The 18,270-nt window shown below is 36.3% G+C and overlaps 1 protein-coding gene across 1 annotated transcript; it reads left to right on the top strand.

Moving 5' to 3' along the window:
* Positions 1 to 4,844: 4,844 nt before the first annotated feature.
* LOC124889718 lies at positions 4,845 to 17,931 on the top strand. Its single transcript, XM_047401698.1, has 5 exons — positions 4,845 to 4,850; positions 4,946 to 4,995; positions 16,969 to 17,161; positions 17,458 to 17,630; positions 17,796 to 17,931. The coding sequence occupies exons 1-5, from the start codon at positions 4,845 to 4,847 to the stop codon at positions 17,929 to 17,931; spliced, it is 558 nt and encodes a 185-aa protein (XP_047257654.1).
* The last annotated feature ends 339 nt before the right edge of the window (positions 17,932 to 18,270 follow it).

Genomic DNA, 18,270 nt, shown 5'->3' with positions numbered 1-18,270 from the left:
GAGCAATAGTGAACCATACCTTAATATCGAAAGGGGATCAAAACAATAATTTCAGTTAAGGAATCTGACATATGAATCGGTTTATATCCGAAAGGATCTTTATGAGAAAGAGAAGAGAAAAAAAGGTTGTGATAACCCTAAAGAGGATAGAAATAAAAAAATGAGAGATGAATAAAATAAATTTAGGGCTGAAGAAGAGATGAGATAATTCTAATTTCTAGATATACTACCCTTAATATTAAATGACTAAACAAAGTGTATTTATTCAAGTTTATATTTTCAAAGCATAATTAATAAGGCTAATTTGGTAAAATAAACCCCTAATTAATATTTTCTTAATGGGTGTGCCAAGTCAGTAGGGGCCAACTAATATGAAACGGAGGAAGTATAAATATTAGGGTTTTAATATTCATTAATTAATATTCATTAATAATTTGAGGGGCACGAGGAAGAAAATGGGTGATATTGAAAAGACAAGACAAGGCTACTCAATGAGATTTTTGAGTTATCCAAGAAACATTTTTTACCGCCTTTAGTAGTACTACTTTATCTACTCGGATAGAAGCTTGCTTTTAAATTAAAAGAAAAAAAATTCAAACAGATATGTCGTCTGTTGCAACAGATATGAGTATTTATTTGAAAAATCCCAACAGCTTAGTCATCTGTGACAACAAATGCAAATGTCCATTTGATAACTAAATCAGATATGTCATCTGTTACAACAGATATCAATATCTGCTTGAAAGTTTTCAACAGCTCAGTCATCTATCACAACAGATGCAAATGTCTATTTGATAATTAATCAGATATGTCATCTGTTGTAACAGATATGACTATCTGTTTGAAAATTTCCAACAACTCAGTCATATGTCACACAGATGCAAATGCCTATTTGATAATTAAATCAGATATGTCATCGGTTGCAACATATACGATTATTTGTTTGAAATTTTCCCACAGCTCAATTATTTGTTGCAATAGATTTTATTGCAATTGATTTAGGTGGAACTAGGGATGAATAAATGAGCTCACAGGGTCAACAACAACTTCAATTGAGTCATTGCATTTGTATGGTGTTGGTATTGCATTCATCCCGACCCGAGTCGTCGATCGATCACTCTAAGTTAAACTGAGTTCTCATCAACTTAATGTTAAGATTAATATAGTACCTACATTGATCTAGGTGGAACTATGGATGAATGAATGAACTCACAGGGTCAACAACAACTTCAATTGAGTTGTTGCATTTGCATGGTATTAGTATTTTGTTCATCTCGACCCGAGTCATCGATCGATTACTCTAAGTTGAACTGAGTTCTCATCAACTTAATGTTAAGATTAATAATAGTACCTACATTGATCTAGGTGGAACTGGGGATGAATGAATGATCTCATAAGGTCAACAACAACTTCAATTGAGTTGTTGCATATGCATAGTGTTGGTATTGTATTCATGCCGACCTGAGTCATCGATCGATCACTCTGAGTTGAAATAGGTTCTTATCAACTTAATTTTAAGATTAATAATAGTACCTACATTGTTCTAGGTGGAACTACGGATGAATGAATGAGCTCACAGGATCAATAGCAACTTTAATTGAGCTGTTGCATTTGCATGGTGTTGGTATTATGTTCATCCTAACTCGAGTCGTCGATCGATCACTCTGAGTTGAAATGAGTTCTCATCAACTTAATTTTAAGATTAATAATAGTACCTACGTTGATCTAGGTAGAACTAGGGATGAATGAATGAGCTCACATGGTCAACAACAACTTCAATTGAGCCGTTGTATTTGCATAGTATTGGTATTGCGTTCATCCCGACTCGAGTCGTCGATCGATCACTCTGAGTTAAAATAAGTTCTCATCAGCTTAATATTTTAAAAACTATATCTTTTGAAATTTTAAAAATTAATTAAGATCAATTCAGACAAAATAAACAATTTCAAAACTTGTCATTCTTTTCCAAAATTACAAATCAACCCATACAAATCATCCATTTGTGGGAAAAACTTTTCCTCATTTCAAATCTCAAGCTATTGCTCCTTTCTCTCTCTCTCTCTCAAAATACAGACAATAACTACTCAAAATATTGCTCAACCTTTCAAAACAGATCGATTTTCTTCCCATTTTCAACCACAAAGTTGTTATTTTTTATTTTATTCTTGCTTGTATCCATCGTTTTCTCTGTCTTCGCAGGTAACAGAGTTCGAGAAGAGTTTTATATATTTTTTTATTCTAAAAATTAGGATTTTTTAGTTAATGATGAAAGAGAAGACTTTTAGTTGTACTATCTTCGCGAATAGGTTAACAATTTTGTGTTTTGATGCTAAAAAGTAGGAAGCACCTAAGAAAATCCTAGTTTTTGTTTCAGTGTTTTGTTGACTGTCGTGGTATTGTTGGATGGTATTTTTGGTGTTGTTGGCGGTGTCGATATTTGTATTTTTGGTGGTGGTGTCGGTGGTCTTGGTGTTGGTATTGGTGGCATTGGTGGTGGTCTTGCTAGCATTGGTTGTGGTGGTGGTGGTCCATCTTTTGCAACGGGTGGAAGATCTGCTGGGAGATATTAAATAGGTCTTCAAATAAATTCCCCATCCATTCCAACTGATGGGTTATCTATTGGAGTTTTTTTTTTTTGTAATATGGCTCAGAATAATTTATTGAAATTTGTCTTACTTTTTTTTAAAAAAATTATGCAGACATCAAATGCAATGTATTTTTTGTTTTTCTATTGTTTGTAGTTAAAATATGTCTCCCAAAAGAAAGAAAACTGAAAGTGGAGAAAGTGGATCAACTTTTTATCACCAAACAAAAAAGGCTAGAGTATAGATAGATTCAAAGGAACTTCCAGAACAATCTCAGTAAGGGCAAAATGAAGCCGAGGAAAGTGATAACTCCTCCTCACCAATAGGGCATAAAAAAGTATCGAATCCCAGTATGATTCTGTCAAAACCATTACTATTGACAAGTTTTGAGTTGCGATGCCGATGAATATCCCTAACAGAATATTTGGTGATCTTGCACTTAAATGTCAGTTGGGGAAACCTTTTGACGAATTTAGGAGTATTATGAAGAATGAAAACATAGATGGACTTTTTAAGAAGAGCTGTTTTGCATACGTTCTTGAGATGTCTGAGGAATGCACTCTTCGTTTCTCAATGAGCATGGTATATGTCCTTTATAAGTGCAAGATCAAGTATGCGGGGAGGGAGAGCAGAAAAAAATGGATGAAGTTTGGATCAACTACTATGGCATGCCGGCTTGAGATGCGATCGTCCAGAAGAACCTCTCATCAAGGAAACACCCCACAAAGGTTCCAACAAACGCAAGGTTTAAAAAGATGGGTTGTTAGACCTAGCTACAAAGGGGAGGATTTGATGGCGGATCTCAAGAATAAAAACATACCAAAGCACTACAGGGAGAAATTATGCTTAGTTTGGTTTGTCCATTCCATTTTATTAGCAAGAGATGTCAGGAAAGTCAAAGAACATGATTTGTTGGTGCTTGCTGATGATTTTGGAAAATTCAACGATTATCCCTGGGGATATAAAAGCTACTACTTGACTATAGAGTATTTACTAACAAAGCTATCCGTAAAGATGACCACATTATACGGCTTTCCCTGGCTTTCATGGTAAAATTTATCACTATTTTACTCATCCATTAATTTATAATGAATATACTTATTATGACTTTTTTACTTGCTCCATGTTTACAATTTTTAGGCTTGGGCATGTGAAGTCATTCCTCCCCTCCAAAAGCAGTTCAGGGTTTACCCAGATGAGGTTTCTCATCCAAGGATCCTTAGGTGGTTGACGGCTGCAAAGGGCGGCAAAAAAATATGAAAGAGCAGGAGGCTGATCTCTTTAACCCTCCGGATGATGTAGTACAACTTTTTTCAACTAAAATAATTTACCTCAAAGAAAGATATTGAAATAGATGTTCCATCTGTTGCGATAGATGGACCGTCTATTATAACAGATTACCCGTCAACTGCAACTGGTGTAATAGATGGGTAATATGTTATGACAGACAATCCATATTTCACAACAAATTAACAATCTATTACTTTGGTTCTCTGAACCCGACTCAACAGATTACCCATCTGATATAAATTATACAATAGATGTGTAATCTGATGTAACATATTGTCAATCTATTATGACATACAAATCAGCTGTTGCGGTAACTAGATTGTTTGTTGCATAAGTTGGCATCCATGTAACCCAACTGACTGCAAATTATTATTATATGATTTAAATGCCTCCTGTCTTTTTTTATAGGTTGTGTATCCTTGGATTGTGCCTACCATTGATGAGCTGGGGATGACTTCTTTTCTTACTCTAGGTCTTGTTGATACAAAAAAAGACCCAATGGTGGAGCTAATAATGAAGGAATTGGCTGGATCAGCATCCATAAGAAGAGCAGTTAGGCAAGGTCAGCCTAATATTAAAGCTCTTCACGACCAACCTCAAACTATAACAGATCTGTGTGCTTCTTCTGGGGGTCTTGCTGGTGGAGTTGTTTGTGATGGTGGCAGCTATCTTGATGCTGCTACCAGTCGTGATTATAAGCATATTGGTGTTCAATAAAAAATAAATACTTTTGAAAACACTCCTTGCACAGGTCCTCCCTCTTACCCCTACACTGGTCCCACCTACCCTTACAGTGGTCCCTCTCACCCCTTCTCACACTCATATTCTTATTGCAAATGCAAAGTGTGCAAGGACAAAAAGGATAAAATCCTTGAAAAGCTAGATGATATTGTTGAAGGTGTCACGAAGTTGAAATCTAGGAGGGGTGTGATAGCATTCAATGAGGTGAGGGAGCCATGTACTCCTACAATGGCGGTTAGGAGGAAGATAAGAAAAATTAGACAAATTCTCTCCATTCTGAAATTAGTAAAATTGCAACTCCTCCTACTTCAAGAATTGTTGAAATTCAGGGGCCACCGAAGAAGGTGGACATATTCGTGGAGCTTGGCAAGGAGGAGCTGTAAGAAATCATGAATGGCAAGATAAAGGTTCAAAAAGAATACACCATGCATTTATTTCCCGTTGAAGACTTCACGAATATGATAAATATGCGCGTGTGGTACGAGGACAATCTAAGTATACTTTTGCTAACCTAACCTTCCAATCTACTCCATGAAAAAAAATCTACGCAGCAGATGTGTAATCTATTGCAACAGCTTAGTATTCTATTGAAACATAATGCACACCTATTGCATAAGTTGTGTTGACTAGGTAATCTGTGAACTGATTCAGAGAACCCTCTGCATCAAATTCTTTCCACTGTATTTTTATTATTTACAATTACTAACCTATTTAAAAATTATCTTCTTATACCACAGTATATTGATGAAATTCTCTACCTCATGAGGGGCAGGCAATTAGCGTACCCGGATGCATATGATGTTGCTGATAAGATAATGGACCTCAACTTCTACAATAATTTCAAGGATAGGTATGCTTCTTTCTATGAGCTAGCTGGTACCGGTGGCTTGGGATTTGACCAGTTAGTTTCTACGTTCTAATGGGATGAAAAAATGATTAAATATGTTAGAGGAAAGAGTCCATATCCACATGACAAGAGCTGGACCAAGGCAAAGAGAATCCTTGCAGTCATGAACGTGAAAGTCAAATATTTTCTCTCTGTTGAGATACTAATCTTCGAGGATGACTGCAACTTACCTTTCTTCAGCGAATACAAGTTTTTAGCCCACATGTAGCCACTCTTGAAGTTGTTACCCAAGTGGTTGAAGCAAAGTAAGCTGATGGATTATTTACCAGCTAAAGTCTTGACGAAGAAATCATGGGATTTTGAAGGTCGAAATAAGAACATCAAGCTCCAGAAAAATAGAACTGGTGCAGCTGCGGGCCGTTCTTGCTTGCATACATTGAGTTTTTGCTGACCGGTACAGAAATGACCGATATGTACAATGCTGATGTGGGAAAGATTCAATGGGTCTTGGCTTATGGGATACTAACTAAATGGTTGGAGCTTGTGTATAAAGAAGAATATGTACAAAGACAAAAACAAAAACGATGACAATTTTTTATTTCAAGCCACCTCACTTTACATGTAGTGACAAATTTTTATAATGCAGCAGACTTTATATCTGTTGTAACAAATATAATACCTGTTGTGACAGATTGATTATCTATTGGAATAAGTTGGTCATCTATTACATTATGCAGATGTTTTCCAGTCTGTCTATCACAACAGATATACAATCTATTGCAACATATAATCTATCTGTTGCAACTGATTGGTAATCTGTTGTAATAAATCAAGAAAGAAAGTAGGAAGACTTATTATATAATTTCCAGAAAATGACCTAACTAAATAGTTGGAGCCCGTGTATAAAGAAGAATATGTACAAAGACAGAGACGAAAACGATAACAATTGTTTATTTCAAGCCACTTTACTCTACATGTTGTGGCAATAATTTCTCTATCTGGCAAAAGTTAAATTTTTATAATGCGACAGATTTTATATTTATTATAACGGATATTGTATCTGTTGTAAATGATATAGTACCTGTTGTGATAGATTATCTGTTGGAATAGGTTGATCATTTGTTGCATTATGCAGATGTTTCGTCTATCTGTCGCAACAGATATACAATCTGTTGCAACATATTATCTATCTGTTACAACTGATAGGTAATCTATTGGAGCAAATAAAAAAAGTAGAAAGACCTGTTATATAATTTCCAGTAGATGACCTACGTATTGCATCTCATGTTGCAACATATGTCTAAATTTGTTTGATAAGATATGTCATCTGTTGCAGCAGATGTATTATCTATTGCGATATTTGAATCTAGTACCCCATTTCAATTAACATGTTCAAAACTAAGGTTTAAATTATATTCGTAGACAGCATAAAATAAATTAAAGCCGTTGAAAATTACATGAAATAACTCAACAAATAAATGAAATGTAAAAAAAATCATTATGGATACAAATGATCTACTCTATAAATAAATCAACAAGTTAAACCAAGGAGGATAGGTTATTACATTGATGGACTCAATCTATAAAGATCTAATCAATATGGACAAGTTATTCTTCATCCGGTGTTACGAAATTCGGCTTTGGTCGGCGTGGATCTTTAACATCGCTTGCGTACAGCTTCTGAGCTTTCGCTTCACCATATTTCCATAAAAGAGTAGCATATGTTTTGCCGAGTAATTCGGCATCAAGTTCATCATTTGGTACTTATAATATATCGATTAAATACTCGGCGTAAGCGGCAACAAAAGGATCGCAATTCCTGCATTTTAAAAAAATAGATAATCCATATCTTGCAGTTCATGCAAGCGTTGTGAAATTTGTGGAATGAAACTAAATCATGACACTTATACTTAAAGGCTACCAATGGTTTGTTGAGCAATTCCTTCAACATATTGTATATCAAATAGATTAGATATTTTATCCCGGTATGCTTCAATCTTCGACCAATTAGTACGAACCTTTTGGTCCAAAAAGCCACTCATATCAAGGTAAGTAGGCAATATTTTGGCCAGCTTTTGTATATCAGACGACGGACCGGAATGTCTCATTCGCGACATTGATTCATAAACTCGGATACGCCTTTTTTTTAGAACGATGATAGCCAACACCCAATGAAATTCATCACCAGATTGAATGGGATGTACACTTCATTGACCAAATACCGAGGTAAGCCATCCGAAATGCTAAAACCTTTGATGATGTTGATTAAGCATTCCTAATTTTGGGAAACTTCCGATGGTTGTTGACAATACCTATCGTAGGTATTATTGATGTAAACTTTGTACAAACAATTGTCTGTCGTGTATCTGTATTGTTCTTATGTTTGCAACTTGGCCTTCTTTTAGAGGTAGTAAAAAATGATATCGATGTACTACACATATTATCAAACATTTCAGATTGCGTGACGAAAAAATTAATACGCAGATGTAATTAAATAAAGTATTAATTAATAGTAATATGTATGGCATTTAAACCTCATCATTCCAACAAGTTTGGGCCTGTGACATCAAATAGAACTAATTCTTTGATCTGAGATGTGCAACAACAAAGTAGAACATGTCAAAACCAAGACTCGATTCATTCACTTTGTAGTGTTTGTCATTTTGTTTTCTACATGATGATTTATATGTGTTAATGTCACGTTCTTACAACAAGAATAGTATAAATCAATATCTTCAAAAATTGATTTATATACCTACCGGCATGATGCTTTAGCAGCCCATCGATAATTCATTCTGAATATTCGTTGATCAACTGTGTTAGTTTTATTAGAGCCTCGTTTGAGATGTTGAACCCTTCAAATGGGTAATTCTTTCGTTCTCCCAAACTGACAGGCTCCACTTTTTCTTCTTTTTTGAAAGTAGTTGATGGATTATCAACTGTAATATTATGCTCTTCAGTAGTAGCTTATACTGTGACATCCACTTGGAAAGCCAGAATTATCAATGCTAATTCCAGATAAACCACAGATTGTCCATCTATTGCAATAGATGAGCCTTATGTTACAACAGATGAATCATCTGTTGGGATAAATTCGAATAGGTAAATTAAAGTAGTATTATAATTTCGAATACATGACCCATCTATTGTAATATAAGACTCATCTGTTGCAATAGATAAAGCATTTAATACAACAGGTTAGACAACAATTGCAATAGATGTATATATCTATTTGATAATTTTTAGCAGATGTATCATATGTTGGAACAAGTGATGTACATTCACCTTCTTCGACTTATGCTGCTCTTCTGTGGCCCTTGCACACTGAACATCGGCATAAGACAAAGACAGAGGCATTGTAATTTTGCTTTTTTTGATGCTTGATGATACCTTGGAAGTATCTTTCCTTCTTCTCTTAGCCGTCTTGATCTCTAGTGGAGTGTATGGATATGAAATCCTCTTTGATGGAATGACACCCTTATTAGATGACATTTTCTTTACAGAAGTAGTTAGTGCATTAATAGCATTAATCACTCCATCATATTTTGCCTTGCAGTCTTGACATTTGCATGCAGAACATTCACTACATGTGGTAAAATCTGGAGAAAAATCTGTACAGCCAGTATAATCATAATCATAATGGCTTGTTATTTCAAAAATGGTAAGAGAAGCATCATTATCCCCAACAGCAGCACCACTACCACTATGACTACCATCGTCAACAGCAACAAGCCCACCCTCCAAAATTATTTTTCTTGTGATGGATGTTGCTCTAAAAAATTCCATTTTTATTCCATCAATGACCTTAGGGTTCGGTAAAGTTTGAACATACCGTAAAGTAACAAAAAATGACATCTTCAACTCTCGGTTGGTCAAAACAAGATCATGAAACTTTGCATTTCTATTGGTTTTGGCCGACAACCATCTCAGAATTCTTGGACAGAAAACTTCTTCCTGATAGTTCACTTGTTGTCTCAAAAAAGAAATGACTTCAAATACCCAAGCCTATAACATAACGCTAATAAATCAAAAGCATTATTAAATAAAAAAATTATGAATCATATCATGATAAAAGAAATATTTACCATGAAGGCCCATGGAAAACCATATAAGTTGACTCTTTTTGGCGTTAACGGAGTCAACAAATATTGGAAAGTTATTTTGAAGCTTTCATAACCCCAAGGATAGCTGTTAAATGCCTCAAGATCCTTGTAACACCCCGATTTTCTGAACCAGAATGCTACACGGTGCTCATGACCCCAAAGGACCACAAGCTAACCCATGACTGATATCTGCACCTGTATACTGCATAATATATCATAAAATGCAGAAACATGAACATGAACGGTCATAAGGTTCAAACTGAATAAACGTCTGATAACAAAATATCTGAAAAAAGTATAGCAATACCAAAACAAGTCCTAAATACTAAAAATAATGAGATCTAAATATCTAATTTGACATGTAGTCTGAAAGCCTCTAGCTGAACTGAATAAGGAGTTGAAGGAATATGTTTCCAACTAACTCCATCTAGCAACTGAATAGTAAATATAGCAATAATCACATCGTCCTCAAATGAGAAAGGACACTGCAAACTCTGAACACTGGAATGCTACTACTTATCTGGAACTCGTGCTTCTGAACCTATGGTGTAACATAAAAGAAATCACCATAGCACAAATACGTCAGTACGTCTGAATGCACTGAGTATACGAGTGAGGTATGCAAAATGCAAAGGGCTATATGTATGAACAATGCTGACTAATATGAACATGAGAATACATACATCCATAACTGTAACTGAACTCGTGGAGATACTGACTACTAAGTTTGAATACTGACAACATGAGTTACTGATACTGAGTTACTAAATAGATGAACGACTATTTTTGATAGTTCAAATTATGAAGAACTGGTCTGGTTGACTGTGTCTGACAGTCCTGAAGCTGAATACTGATATCATAAATTCTAATAACTGATATGACTGATACATGAGTTCAGAAAATTGATATAACTGATATAATTATAATGATCGGCCTAACCGATGTAACTGATACTGAGCGACTGTACCTGACAATCTAAGTTCTAATGAAACTATCTGAGTTCTATTTAATATGGAATAACTGAATTTGAGATCAGTCCTATCTAGCAGGTGATCTTTAAATCTGATGATTCTGATACTGTTTAACTATAGTTGAGATCAGTCCTTTCTAATGGGTGATCTTGAAGTCTATTTATAATGATAAGGATTGATTGTCTCTAACAGTATTGAATTTGTACAACTGAACTGAGTTGACTGTATCTGACAATCCTGAATCTATAACTGAAACTGTGGGATGTATTCATCTAATCGACATACCCCAAGCTAAGCTAACTAGGGTCCAATCTCTGCCGTGACTGGAAGGATTCAATACCACGCCACTGGTAAAGACAATATGTGAGCAACGTTCATATAACAGGTAACTCTAGTGAGAACAGTGGGAACCATCATATAATAGGTTAAGCCACCTCATCTACCCCCATATAATAGGCTGCGATGTCTCAACCTATGCTGGCTACAAGTTCTGAAACTTAGGGATTGCTTCTAAGGATCTCAGTTCTAATCTAGTGGGTGAGTCCCCACCCCTAGGTTCGCTCGGTGTTGAATCCTACTCCCATCTGAAAGACACTGAACTAAATAACTGGGCTGAAATGAATAACTGAACTGAATTGATTAGCTGAACTGATACTGATTAACTAGATTGATACTAGTGGTATTGTTTAGCAGAGCTAAACTAAGTTTACTGAATTTTGATGACTAATGGAAAGTACTGAGTTCTAAGGACTTGTTGAGAGTACTGAAGTTACTGAGATTGACTTTGAATACTGAGGTTACAGATATTACTGAATACTGAGATCACTGAGATTACTGAACTACTGAGATTACTGAGGTTACTGAGCACTGAGATTACTGATCATACTGAACTACTGAGATTATTGAGTTTTCTTAAGTCACATGACTGACTGAATTCTATAGATCATGGCTTGAATGAGAGTATCGTGAAAACATGACATAGCTCTAGGCACACAGCTATAAATTTTTGGGTACAAGTACCCCCAGGACTCAATGGAAGAAAACTGACACACATGACTGACTTGATCATAAGAGTAGAGTCCATAATCCACAATATCATAAATAAGGGATTTCATACTAAGCATGGTTCTCAATAATCTATTTCATGGAAGGAAATTTCATACAACATGTATATACTTGCATAGCTTTCAATATCATGCTCATTACATATTACAACCACAATCCATAATATCATAACTTGGGGAATTTCATGAAGTACATGGGTATTTTACATCTTGTACATGAGTGGATTTTGCAAGTAAGCATATAATTCCATAAGACTAGTTCATGAGTAATCCAACAGTGTTCACAAGACACATTATCAACATGGATGACATTGAACATAGAGGCCTATCATGAATCCTTCCCTTAGTCACAATTTAGCTATAATGCATGATTTCTAGTCTCTTAGGTATTTTATCAAATATCTTACATGCACAACTTAGGCATAGGTGTAAATCATATAATTACTCATCATAAATAATCAAACTTACATGTTTTCAACTCATATGATGTCATAGATTCATAATAATACATAAAGATTCTATCTTGGCATCATTCAACACATAAACATGATCAACAATCCATTCATAACATGAAAACCATAATATATAGTTTTAGAAAAGGGTTCTTGAACTTCATGGACGAAAAGAGTCTATGAATGAACACACGCATACCTTAGAAAGAAAACCTTGATGATTTACTGGAGATTTCTTGGCTTGGGAAACTTAATTCTTGATTATCTTGAAAAAAGGCTTGAATCTTTCTTTTGAGAGATGAGTTTGATGGAAACCCTAATCTTGTGGTTGAGAGCATAAGAAAGAGTTTTTGAGATGCTTAACTGAAGAAAAATAGGAAAAATTATGCCTCATTAGGGTTATAAGTCGTGGTAAGTGAAGGAAAAAGACCAAAATACCCTTATGAAATAAATTCCCAATTGCTGAAAATCATAGCTGGTGACATTTGTGACAAGGCATCAAAAATATGGTAAGTTACCACGAATGTCGTCACACAGAAGCTGGTTTTCCTAAGGCTAACGACCTTCTTAGTAAGGCGAAACAAATATGGTAAGCTACCACGAATGTCGTCACTTAGGAGCTGGTTTCTGCCTAAGGCTGACGACCATTGTGGTAAGGCGTCACAAATGTGATAAGCTACCACGAATGTCGTCACTTAGGAGCTGGTTTCTGCCTAAGGCTGATGACCTTCATGGTTGGGCATCACAAATACGGTAAGCTAACATGAATGTCAGCACAAAGGAGCTGGTTTCTTCCTAAGGCTGACGACCTTCGTGGTAGGGCGTGACAAATGTGGTAAACTACCACAAATGTCGTCTCACAGTTTCCAGCCTGACATACTAGAGTAAAATAGGAATAACTCTTTGCTCTGATATCAGATTTAGGCGAAATTGATATAGTTGGAAATCTGATTCAATTATCTATCTGTTGATAGGTCATGAGCTCAAAAATTCCAAGTATAATGAGAGATATTCTTGTTTGAAGTTGACTATAACATATCTTTCTCAAGAATTCAATCGGTAAGGAATGTTTTGATTCGTCTGATAGCTGGGAGTTATTTGAAGCCTTAATATACATCTAACTTAATCATAAAACTATAAAAGAACCATGATGTACTATGCATGAGCTTGGTACATAGCTCTAATATTGGTTTGGATTTTTTGGGGTATTACAATCCTCGGAGAGCTTTATTAAACCAACACTTATTATGTTGTTAACGTCTCTCGCCCAAAGAATATTATGTACAAACCAAACTAAGTACAATGATTGCTTGTGCTTCTTTGAAATTCCTTTACATTTCAACGCTTCTATCAAATTTTTATTTTTAAATCTTGGACCAATAATCGACACCAGGTCATCATAATCACTCGACTTGCCTTTACCTTTTTTGGGGTGTGCGGGGTGCTTTTTTGGATCAGAGTAGGTATAACTTGAGTAGGAGAAGGAGTATAACATGTTAGTTCGGTAACTATGGCAAACTCCTTGCAACCAAAACAAACTGGCATGCCACAGTAATTTATCCACACCTCATCTATCTTGTCTTTGTTTTCATACATAAACCTACGCTTGAGAAGATCGTATACCATTTTCGTCTGGAAACAAGCATTGTTGTCCACTGGCAAATCAAGATATTGCCCAAAGTAGCTTTCCCTGAAATAAGCATCCAATGTTTGTTCTCAAAGTATTTTCTAAAGGTGTCAAAAAATTTTCCCATAGTTGACTTAACCACGAAACCACCCATTAAGTCTATGGCACCATTGCACTGTATTCTCACAGGATAATGATCAATGCTGAAGGTTTTGATAAACTCTTCTAAGGAAGGCTATTAGCATTTGGATCATCCCTTTCGAGACATTCCCCCTCCCCATGTTCATTATTTTCTACTCCTAATTGAGATAACGCTTGTAAAACAAGCTCATAGAGTGGTGGAAGTAGCCGAGCTGCTGCACTTGTTCCTTTACTTGGACATGATTCGGTTTCTTTTCTTTTGGGAGTTATATTATCTTAAATTAATAGGAACATAAAATAGATTATAATTGATAAATGCATCATTAAAAGGGGATAACAATAAATCTAATATGCACAATGTTAAAATAACAGTTCCAACAGACCACACATCTATTGCACCAGGTATGTTATCTATTTCAACGTATAACCGAACTGTTGCAACAGATGAGTAAACCATTGGAAACAATAAAAACAAATCACTAATTTGTTGCACTAGGTAGTTGTAATACCCCAAGAATTTCAACTGATAATAGAACCCTGTTTCAAGCTCGTTAGAAATAAATTTAGTGATTTGGTAGCTACATTATCTAGATTGATGAGTATTAGGGCCTCAAAAGTGTCCTAGCTATTAGACGAATCAAAATATTCCTTGTCGATTGAATTCTTGAGATGGATATTGGTATGGTCAACTTCAAACGAGCATATCTCTCGTTTTACTATAACTTTTTGAGCTCATGACCCACCAAAATATATATAATTGAATTATCTTTCCAACAATACCAATTTCGCCAAAATCCGTTTTCGGAGCAAAGAGTTATGCCCATTTTACTCCAGCGTATCAGCCTGGAAATTTCGTGACAACATTTGGTGACGACTTGTCACAAGCCTGATGGCTTGTCACAAAATGTCGTCACCATAATCAAAAAGTCACAAAATCCAACATTTTGTGACGACTTATCACAAGTTCGACGGCTTGTCACAAAATGTCGTCAACCTTAAGCCAAAAATCATAAAATCCACCCTTTTGTGACGACATTTTGTGACGACTTGTCACGAATGTCGTCAGCTATTTTTTTTCACCAATTTAATGACCTTTTTGCAAGGGTATTTTGGTCTTTTTCCTGTACTTTCCACGACTTATAACCCTCAGAGAACGTATTTTCTTCTATTTCTCTTTAGTTAAACATCTCAAAATTCTCTGCACACCTTCAACCACAAGGTTAGGATTTCAACATAAAAACCCAATTATCTAGAGATTCAATCGTAAGAATTCAATAATTCTTGTATATTTGAATTTCCCGTTAAGAGGACTACGAGGGACACCCAATAGTTCGTGAATAACCTTCCAAAATTTTTGAAGTCATCCAAAAGCTCCAAGTTTAAGGTATGTGGTTTTGAACAAGAACACCCTTTTATTCTTGTGCCCAAAAGTTACATATTTTTGTAAAGTATTTCATAAATTCATGGAGAATTCCTATCATGTTATTATATTTTGAGTTTTATGAAACTATGTCTTACCCAAGCTTTGAGTTGCAATATTATTATGCATATTAATGTTTTAAATTGTCAATTTATGGTTTAAGTTGCATAATGCAACATCTATATCATGTTTTGAGAATTTCAAGTCCTATTGTTGTGAATTGAACCTTATGGTTAAATTATGAGTTTAAGAATGAGATGTTAGCAATTTTTAAAGAATATCTAGAAGTGACTTTTGATTGTAAGTTAAGATAGAAATCCACATTCTTGAGTCTGAAGTAAAGGAGATGCATTTTGGCTCCGATTATATATATATGCGTGTGTGTGTGTTGAATTGTTTTAAGGTGGATTTTCTAAAGTTCTGAGCTAAGTAAGGGAGTAGTATTTATCATCAAGTTGGGCTTGATTCCGAGGTCTCATGCCCCAGAACTACGTACCCCCGTAGGTTCTTGATATATCTCAAGTGGGTTAAGATACTGATCACTAAATTTAAGGTTTTATACGATGGCAAGGATAGAACATCTCTCCCCAACGTGGGTAAGACGTTGGACTCCATGTAGCTCACATGGTTTATGTCGTTTAAGAGAAACTCCCTAAGTTTTGAAAGTTCTCTAAGTCCTTAAGTCTTCCAAGTTTCAAAGAGTTTTAGTCATAAAGTTACAAAATTTTGAAAGTGTAAGTATTTTTGAAAGCTATGGTCCTAATAATTTCAGGTGTCATGATAATTTGAGGTTTAAAGTAAAAGCATGATGATTTATGAGTCTTGTGGCATATATTTATTTCAAGCTATGTGAGTATGTTTTACACCATGCAGGTTTTCTTTAAAAGCTTATGATATTGAGTATTTTAATTGCACACTCCCCTATATGCTCAGTACATTTCCAAAGTACTGACCCATATATTTTGTCTAAGTTCCATATATTCTTGTAATGTAGGTTCAGGTGCTCAGTCTCAGCCTCACCAGTGATCCTTTCAAGCACTCCTATCTACATATCAGCCGTGGTGAGTCCTCATGTTTTCGGGACCAATTATTCTCAGACTTCCAGTTTTATTTAGTAGTTGTTTAATTCTTGTCAGTTGAGTATGAGTCAGTTGGGGACCTGTCCCAATGGTTCTCTAGTTTAGAGTAGTAGAGGTTTGTTAGACTAGTCATCAGATTATCAGCACTTTGAGATTTTCTTTGAGTTATAGTTGTTCAGACCAAGTATTTCATTCATATTTCTCACTTTATGATGTCACAGTGTTGAGTTCATGCTTTTTATCTTTAAGTAAGCTAATATATGAAGTAGAAGGCTCAAAGGGTTAGCTTGGGGCTACTTGTAGCCTTAAGTACCGTGTGACGTTCCGGGACCCGATTGCGGGGCGTTACAAACTTAGTATCATAGCCTAAGGTTTAGAGAGTCCTAGGGAATCTGACAAGCCGTGTTAAGTAAAGTCTTGATCATGGTGTACAGTGCGCCACATCTATGAGCAAGAGGCTATGAAACATTTTAGGAATAAGTCGTTTCTTCCTCTCAAGTCCATCATGCTCAAGTTGTCTCTCTAGCTATTAATTTGTGCTCTCTTATTTCAGAATATGCCTCCCCGCGGAGCTTGAGGAAATAACAACGATCAGCAACCTCAGCCCACTGATTCTCTGAATGAAAATGTGTCCCACGCCGAATTTAGGGTAGCCTTCCAGGCACTGGCCCAAGCTGTCACTGTCCAGGCCAATCAGGCCGCAACTCCTCAGCAGCAAGAAGGTGACTTAGCTGCTGCCAGAATTTGTGACGTTATGCGGATGAGTTCTCCAGAGTTTTATGGGTTAAAGGCAGGGGAAAACCCACAGTTATATCTTGAGAAGATAAGGAAGATCACACAGGTAATGCATGTGTCTGAAGAAGAGTGTGTGGAGTTAGCATCTTATAGTTTGAAGGACATTACGTATGACTGGGTGGTTTCTTGAAGGGAGGGTAAAGGGGAGGATGATTCTCCCATTACCTGGCAGATGTTCCAAGATGCATTCTTAGATAGATTCTTTCCTTTGGAGTTAAGAGAGGTGAAGATGGAAGATTTGATGAACTTGAGACAGGGCTCTATGACTATTAAGAAGTGCTGCTTAAATTTTAATCAGCCAGCAAAATATGCGTCTAACTTGATCTTCGACGCCCGAACTAGTATGAGAAAGTTGTGTCGGGCTTAGTAATGAAAGAATACCGTACTGCTATGTTGAACAAGGAGATGGATTTATCTAGGCTGATAATCTATGCGCAGCAAATAGAGGAGGATAAGATAAGGGAAAGAGATAGAGCAAGAGGTAACAAGAGAGCCGGGTCTGAACAGAGCGAGAGGTAACAAGAGAACCGGGTCTGAACAGCATGAGTACGGTCAGGTTAGATCCCAAGGAGGGAACCGCCCTCAGTTCTAGAGTCGTTCTTCTATTTCAGTACCCTCATCCACTCGTTCCCCAGTTCCCAGAGGTAGCCAGAGCAGGGAAACAGGTCTTCTATGTCCAGGCCTCAGCAGAGTGTGAGCAACAAGCCCAACTTCCCTCCTTATGCCAAGTGTGGTAGGACTCATTCGGGTGAGTATTTAGCTGAACAGCGTGGTTTTTTCGGTTGTGGTAAGATAGGCCAAAGGCTTAGAGAGTGACCACATGCCAGGAAGGAAAGCAGAGATACCCGACCCCAGACCCAGGCCACTAGTGTATCAGCTTTCGCAGCCCGTCCAGCTCCTCCTCTGGGCGCTTCTTCTAGTATTGCTGGCGGTCAGTACCAAAATAGGTTCTATGCCCTACCTTCCCATCATGAGCAGGAGGACTCTCTCGATGTTGTTACTATTATGCTCCATGTATTTTATTTTGATGCATATGCGTTATTGGACCCCGAGTCAAGTTTTTCTTATGTGACCCCACTTATTGCGGTGAAGTTTGAGAAGAGTCCCAAAAGTATTTCTAAGCCTATTCTAGTTTCTACCTCAGTAGGAGAGTCT

The sequence above is a fragment of the Capsicum annuum genome, chromosome 12 (genome assembly GCF_002878395.1).
Source record: "Capsicum annuum cultivar UCD-10X-F1 chromosome 12, UCD10Xv1.1, whole genome shotgun sequence".
NCBI lineage: Eukaryota > Viridiplantae > Streptophyta > Magnoliopsida > Solanales > Solanaceae > Capsicum > Capsicum annuum.
The sequence above is the reverse complement of the archived record's forward strand: the minus strand, read 5'-3'. Positions and strand labels throughout refer to the sequence as shown.

Excerpts from the sequence above, each read along its gene's own strand:
- LOC124889718 (XM_047401698.1), top strand. Across the intron at positions 17,162-17,457 it reads AGATAAGGAAGATCACACAG|TATGAGAAAGTTGTGTCGGG; the intron begins GTAATGCATGTG and ends CGCCCGAACTAG. Across the intron at positions 17,631-17,795 it reads GGGTCTGAACAGAGCGAGAG|GCCTCAGCAGAGTGTGAGCA; the intron begins GTAACAAGAGAA and ends TTCTATGTCCAG.